Source organism: Chenopodium album, chromosome 14 (genome assembly GCF_948465745.1).
Source record: "Chenopodium album chromosome 14, dcCheAlbu1.1, whole genome shotgun sequence".
In the NCBI taxonomy this organism is placed as follows: Eukaryota; Viridiplantae; Streptophyta; class Magnoliopsida; order Caryophyllales; family Amaranthaceae; genus Chenopodium; species Chenopodium album.
The window spans coordinates 51,006,569-51,014,386 of NC_137847.1; the positions used below are offsets into that span (position 1 = coordinate 51,006,569).

At 33.6% G+C, this 7,818-nt stretch overlaps 1 protein-coding gene across 1 annotated transcript; it reads left to right on the top strand.

The window, feature by feature from the left end:
- Positions 1–3,167: 3,167 nt before the first annotated feature.
- LOC145577458 (G-type lectin S-receptor-like serine/threonine-protein kinase B120) lies at positions 3,168–7,577 on the top strand. The gene is made up of 6 exons (XM_081634893.1): positions 3,168–4,679; positions 5,100–5,210; positions 5,305–5,516; positions 5,845–6,055; positions 6,192–6,577; positions 6,731–7,577. Exons 1-6 carry the CDS (start codon positions 3,362–3,364, stop codon positions 7,043–7,045), a joined length of 2,553 nt encoding a protein of 850 aa, XP_081491019.1. The 5' UTR covers positions 3,168–3,361; the 3' UTR covers positions 7,046–7,577.
- Positions 7,578–7,818: the final 241 nt, after the last annotated feature.

Consider the following 7,818-nt stretch of genomic DNA (forward strand, 5'->3'; position numbering starts at 1 on the left):
CCTTTTTCTATCCTACTTTATTCTTCTTCCCCATTTTCCTCTTTATTTTTCTTTACTTCATCTTCCCCACTCTTCCTCTTCATTCCTTATATTTTATATATCAGTTTAAGTTTAAGATAAAATGAAGTCCTTCCATCCCTTTATTAGATGTCTATTTTTATCATATATTACTCGCATAATAAAGAGAAGTAGACATCTAGGACGGAGGGAGTATTTAGTATTCTACCCTCCCTTGAAAAAAAAAACAAATTTGATATCAAGCAAAGCTCGTATGGATCATGATTGCACAACCACATCCAATTCAATTCTTCAAGCTAAGGCTTCATCAACTAATGTTGTCAGCCAAAAATTTGCAAGAACAATATTTAGTCAAACTAGTTTGAAGGTAGAGAATTACTTTGATCTGATCACAAAACCTCTTTGTATAAACAGTATATAGTATATGCATTTGATGTTAATCCCCTTGTATCAATATGACTAGACAATCCACATACTTCAAATTGCTCCAAAATGAATGCTATTGAAAACCTCTAATTCTATTGAAAAATATTAGGATGATTCAAAGAGCATGATGGGAAAAGAGGTGGATTGGTTGTGGTGGTTTGGTCGTGGGGTGGAAGAATGCATGATCTGTGCACCATGATGCACCCGGTTAATTTAAAAAATGGCGTAAAAAACATTTTGTTGTTTAAAAAAAATATTAAGGTGTGTTTGAAAAAGACACATGTTTATATTTGACAAAGAGCATACATTATTAAAGAACATGAAGACGTTACCAAAAAAACGTGATAAAAACTTTATTAAAATTTCATGAAAAATTACACATAAACAAAAAAATCTTAACCAAAGATAATATTTCCCCAAAAATAATTTCTTTCTCTCCAAAAATTCAACTTTCCATAATACTGTAGTTTTAATACTCTCTCTAAAGTTATTTTCCAAAGAACATGAAGACATTATGGAAAGAACATACTTTGTATCATTGAAACCCCAAAAACATGTTTAATCAACATATGTTAAATAGCATAAGAATAAAAGAACATATTATCAAACACACACACACACACATATATTCTCTTTGAGAGTGAGGGATAGCTCAAGTGGTTAGAGCTTCCCTCCCGATTCCAGGAGATCTTGGGATCGATTATCACCCCTGCCTTTGTGGCTCTCTATGCACCAAAAAAAAAACATATATATTCTCTTTGTCAAATATTGTATGTTCTTTGTCAAGCAACAGTGTGTGCTTTCTGCCTTTTGGGAGCTGCACCCTAGTGTATCTATCCTGGGGTGGAAGAGGTGGTTTTAAGGAAGCGATAGTGAAGTTGTGAGCGTGTGCGGATATGAGTGAGCAACAATAGATGAGGGTATGTCGAGGGTTTGATAGGAACACTATGAAGGAATAATGGAGTACGTTTAATGGGAGTTGGAGAATGGAGATGAAAGGAAGAGTGGATAACAGGAGTAAAGTTTTAATCAGTTGGCATAATTAAATTCTAACCTTTTTTTTTTTTTTTGGTTTAAAATGCTAACTCATTTTTTTACTTCAAAATTTCATAGTATATTATTAAGGGTTTACTCGGTCACCTATAAAAAAAGGTAATAAAATTAATTATATTATAGAGTTGACGTGTTAAAAAATACAAAGTAATTAAAAATTTGACATAATTAAAGCGGATAACCAAAATATTGACTTAATATTTACAAATTTTCCTATTGCATATTATTACTTGGATTATTAATTTCATATAAACAAATTATTAATTTATTTGTTAAATTTTATTATAGAGAGCCATAAGGGCTTGGTGAGAATAGGATGGAAGCTCTAACCACTTGAACTATCCTTCAATCTCAACAAAACATGGTTATAATCTAGCCTTTACCTTGAGTATGAAATTCTTTCCAAATTTGCTGTTGAATACAACTATTTCATTCTTTTTTTAACACAAACATAGAATAATACTGAGTAGTTGATTGTACAACGTAGGACACAATTAACATTTAAATATTCCAATCTAATACAGAATACGATTATACCAGTACAAATAAATTCCAAAATTCAAGAGTTTCTCAGCAATGCGAACCAAACATTTTTTTAATTTTATAATTTACTTTTGTATTTTTTTAACGGCCAAAAGTAAAATTTCATGTAGCTTGAGATCCAGGTTAGCTGGTTAGTACCGTCCAAAGAATAAAGGACAAAACGACACAACCAAACATAGCAATAGGAAACAAGAAAGAGTATATAGTTTGTCAGCAAAATTCTTTATTTTTTTTTGTTTTTAAGGAAATTGTCATCAAAATTCTTAGGATATAGTTTAGTCAACTCGGTCCACATTATATAAAAAGTCGTTACCCACCTAAACCGATTGGCGGCTTGAATTGTAACCAAACAGGACAACACCGACTCTTCAACCTCAATTCATTACTTCTTTTATGCATGTGATTTGAGCTATAGTGGATTTTCTTAAAATAATTTTTTTGTTTTTTTTTTTTTTTTTTTCCAAATGAAAGTGTTTTAATATAATCACTTCATATTGTATGTGACTTTTGTGTATGGTGAAAATAATTTGTTATAATTTGAGAAAGTTACCTTATTATAACGTAAAGTCGTAGAGCGTAAGGGATAGCTCAAGTAGCTAGAGTTTTTCTCCCAGCAAAATTTAAGCATTACATAGAGAGAGTACTTACAATTATATACTCCGCATGTCACAACTATGATTACTAGGGATTTTTGAATTTTTTCAAAAGATTGTTTAATTGTATCGATTTTATATTACGAGTTGAAAATACAGGAAATTAAATAAATAATGTCTCAAATTTCAAACATAATATACATGGAGTATATAATTAATACCTATACCTTGGGAGTAGTAGTCATACTTAATGTTTCAATGCTTAGAATTGAATTTTGTATTTCGTATACATTATGCACCAATAAAAAAAAAAAAAAAAAAAAAAAAAAAAGCATTGTCAGCTAGATCCCAATCCACTGACGAGTAATTTTATTATTCTAATGGTTCATACAATATTCTAGCCAATTAATTTTGTTAAGTGTATGACATGGAGATATATCAATCACTCAAAAACTTTCTATATAATGTTACTACGTACACGTTTAACTGTTTAAGCAGTCTTAGTTTACTTTTTTAAAAAGTAAAAGTCCAAACTCCAAATAAATGAAAAAAAAAAAAAAAAAAAAAAAAAAATCAAAAAAGGGATTAAAATGAATAAAATGTTAAGTACACTGTACACACTCAGGATTTAAGGCTCCACATATAAAAGAGGCGCATATTGTCATACATGTTGAAAAAAGGTAGATAATTTTTTCATAAATTTCAAGGTTACTGAATTGAATGAAGAGATGGAAAATCTTTGTCTCTGCAAAAAAATGGTACCCATTTCATATTTTTTCATAAAGATTATATCTTTAATCTTATTATTTGCATATTGTTCAAATGCTTCAAATACAATTGCGCAAGGTCAAGTCATAAAAGATGGAGAAACCCTTAAATCTGAAAATGGGTCATTTGAATTTGGGTTTTTTAGCCCTTCAAATTCATCATTAAGGTATGTTGGAATTTGGTATTCCAATATTTCAGTTGATTTTGTAGTTTGGGTTGCTAATAGAAACAATCCAATTAGCAATAAAAATGGTTCTGTAACACTTTCAAATGATGGGGTTTTGGCTGCTTTTGATGGGTTTGGGACTGTTGTTTGGTCTACTAATACTACAGCAATATCGAAAAATTATACTGGAATTTTGCATAATGATGGTAATTTTGAGATTAGGGGTAGTAATAATTATCCTGTGCCTAGTTTTTCTTGTTGGGAGAGTTTTGATCATCCTACTGATACATATTTGCCTGGTATGAGAGTGCCTGTTAATCCGAATGTAGGCGAAAATCGGATTTTTACATCATGGAGGAGTGTGAATGATCCATCATCTGGGAATTTCTCAATGGGTGTGGATCCTAGAGCAGCACCACAGATTGTGATTTGGGAGGGATCGAATCGTCGTTGGAGAAGTGGTTATTGGAATGGACTGAGTTTTACTGGTGTGCCAAACATGGCTGCCTTTTATTACTATGGTTTTAAGCTTTCTAATGCTGATGCAGATGGGATAATGTATTTTACTTATTTACCTTTGGACCGCTCTAGTAAGTTCAAGTTTAGAGTATCATGGGATGGATATGAGAAGTCTATGACTTGGGCTGATGGTGGCAAAGAGTGGATTTTGATGCAGAAACAGCCTGGCAGTGAATGTGATGTGTTCAATAAGTGTGGGGTTAACGGTTATTGTAGGAACGCGACAGGTGATTTTGTTTGTGGTTGCTTTCAAGGGTTTGCTCCTAAGTTTCCTGATCAATGGACCAATGGGAGTTGGTCTGGTGGGTGTGTTAGGGAGGCTCAATTGAAGTGTGAGATCAAGAATGGCAGTGTGATTGCTGAAGATGTATTTATAGAGGTTGACAATGTGAAATTGCCTGATTTCGCGAATCTTTTGGAAGCAGATGATGAGGGGGATTGTGGAAAAGAATGCTTACAGAATTGTTCATGCAGGGCATATGCTTATGTAGGTGGAATTGGTTGTATGGTATGGAGTGGTAACTTGTCTGACATTCAGCAATTTAAAGGAGGAGGCAATAAACTGCACATTCGCGTAGCATCTTCTGCCTTGGGTAAGTTAAATTTTTTTTTATTATGCAAGTCATTGAGAAGTTTTGGGCAAACCAGATTGGTAGTAAACAATATGCCTTCTTTGAGTGCTTGTTGTGCTTTAGTAGTGTATTACATTTTGATATGTACTATAGTTTGCATCATCTTTTGTATATTTGATTGTTTGATTCGATACTTGATTATTGTTGTTGTTAATTTCTTGTGTGTGGGGGAAGATCTTGTATGTTAACAAGGACAAGTACCGTAGGAATGCTATCAATAGCCTGCTTCATTAGATACCATATTTCATATAACTACCACCCTCTGATCAATTTTGCATTGCTAATACTTATAACAGTCGCCTTCTGTTCTTTTGCAGTCCTACACTTGATATTATAACTTGCTTTAGCTTTTGGTAATCTTATCTGTCTTCTGAAATACAGGTAGCAAAGGCAAACTCTCTGGTCCTAAGATAGCAGCTATAGTAGTAAGCGGAGTGATATTGTTTGGCTTAGTACTTTTATGTTTGTGCAAATACCGGAAACAATTAAAAGGTAAGACTTGTGGCTCTAGTAGTATTCTATTTGAGGTTTACGGTGATTTACAATTCCACATCTTATGATATGTTCTGTCTGCTATATATTGCAGCTAAAAGAGGGAATGATGCACTGACTATTGGATTGAGGAAAGGCCAAGTATCTTCAACAGATATCTCAGGATCACAGGAAATTATTGGAGAGGAAAATCTGGCAAATGCAAAAGATCTTCCACTGATCAATTACAATCTTGTTGCATCTGCTACAAATTTCTTCTGTGCAGAAAACAAGCTTGGAGAAGGTGGATTTGGTCCTGTTTACAAGGTAACTAATGCAAGATCAGACTTGTCATTTGTTTAGACTTAGGATATATCAATTCACATGAAATTAATCCCAGGGAGCCTCAATTTTCCTGTGAAGTGGCTATTGTTTGGTTGAGCACGGTAGAAATTCCTGTCAGAAGATTCACCTACCAGGAGGGAACTTGGTAAAAAACTTAAATGTCAGGAAATTCTACATAAGAGATTTCCGCCTCCCATGAACTTTGACTTTCCGTGTAAAATATGTTAATCAAACAACCACAAAAGAAGCATTTTTAGAACATACAGGGGTTTTTCTGTATTTGCACTCACACAAATATACTTGGATTCAGGGAACGTTACCTGGTGGACAAGAGATAGCAGTCAAGAAACTTTCAAGAAAGTCAGGGCAAGGCATGGCCGAATTTATGAATGAGATTATGCTGATTGCCAAATTACAGCACAGAAATCTTGTCAGAATATTAGGTTGCTGTGTACATGGGGATGAGAAAATGTTGATCTACGAATATATGCCTAATAAGAGCTTGGATGGATTGATTTTTGGTAGGGTGTTCTATCTTCTGTCTATTGTTGAATATATTTTATGTTGCAGTCTTCAGAAGAACATGCATTATTTGTATTCCCATGTTTTCTGAAGTGAAGCTCTATTTTTTCTTTTTTGTTTGTGTTACGACCACAGACCCCATGAATAAACAGCAATTAGACTGGAAGAAGCGTTTTACAATCATTGAAGGGATAGCAAGAGGATTGCTTTATCTTCATAGGGATGCAAGGTGTACAATTATTCACCGGGATTTAAAAGCCAGCAACATCCTTTTAGATCAGGAAATGAATCCAAAAATTTCAGACTTTGGTATGGCTAGAATTTTTGGAGGAAATCAAGATGAAGAAAATACAAATAGAATAGTTGGAACTTATGGATATATGTCTCCAGAGTATGCAATGGAAGGTTTCTTCTCTGAGAGGTCTGATGTGTACAGTTTTGGGGTGTTGCTATTGGAGGTAGTTACAGGTCATCGCAGCACTAGATTTCGGTTCTCTGAACACACAAACCTCATTGAATATGTAAGTTTTCTTTTTCTAAACAAGTCTTGTATACAATATACACCTATTGAAAACAATATTTTGTGACTTCTAAACAACACCCTTCAATTCAAATTATTTTGGTCTGTATCTATTGACAAGACCATAACAAGATTTTTTCATGTATTAATGCAGGCATGGAAATTATGGAGTGAAGGAAGAACAATGGAGCTCGTCGATTCTTCATTTGCAAGCTCATGTCCAAGTAATGAAGTTATAAGATGTGTACATATAGCGTTATTATGTGTGCAGGATTCTGCAGTTCACAGGCCAACTATGTCACAGGTGGTCGTATTGTTGGAAACTGACAGTCTTGCACTTTTTAATCCTAGGGAACCTACTCTTGCTTATTCTTCAAATCGCCGTTTTGTTGACATAGACATCCAAAAAGGTTATCAAGATATTGAGTCCTCAAATCATGTAACAGTCACCATGCTAGTTGGACGATAGGGATATTTGCAGCAAAGGTTCTCCCTTAAGCTCTCCCATTTGTCTAAACACAAGTTTTGTGTACATATTTTCACATATTTAGATTTTTTTTATTTTATTCTGAATAACAAGTATTCACTCAAATGTTCATTACTCTTTTTTTTAACGAGGAACCTGGAAGTACTCTGTTGGAGAAGAACAAAGTCAGGCTTGTAGCATTCTTGGTTATCTTACTGATCATGATTGCCTTTCAGGAGTACAATTTGTTCTTTCCTCTAGTCTCTTACCGCTTATTAACATGTTTTTAGACGATTCAGTATGAATGAGTGGTAATCAAATATCTGAATGTGGACTGCAAATGAATTCTGAAGTCCTTTTTTGTTATAGATGGAGCCAGAGGTTTTTATATCCTTAGAGATACATCTCTTGTCTCATGTTCTGATTTTGACCATATCTGATTCCACTTGTTGGTTGATGAACTTTGAAAGTTCTCTTTCCATTTTGTATTACAGAAATTGTAGAAAGTTAAAATTGACATTTGAGGCTTCTCTTATCTCTTGTGGTGAACCTTTTTGACCCGACAATGAAATATTATTGTATTGTATGAGTTGAAGACTTGATCATATACGTTTTATCCAAGCAACATCCTGTACATATCAATATATCATGTACCATTCTACCACCTTTCTTCTGTCAAAGTCATATTGTTGATTTATCAGTCCCTTCTGATTTCTCTAATTTTCGATGTTGGAAGTTTCATGTGATTTTAGTTGAACGGTATTAGATAACTCAGA

Excerpts from the sequence above, each read along its gene's own strand:
- LOC145577458 (XM_081634893.1), top strand. The coding sequence starts at position 3,362 with ATGGAAAATCTTTGTCTCTGCAAAAAAATGGTACCCATTTCATATTTT. Across the intron at positions 4,680-5,099 it reads CGTAGCATCTTCTGCCTTGG|GTAGCAAAGGCAAACTCTCT; the intron begins GTAAGTTAAATT and ends TCTGAAATACAG. Across the intron at positions 5,517-5,844 it reads GATTTGGTCCTGTTTACAAG|GGAACGTTACCTGGTGGACA; the intron begins GTAACTAATGCA and ends ACTTGGATTCAG.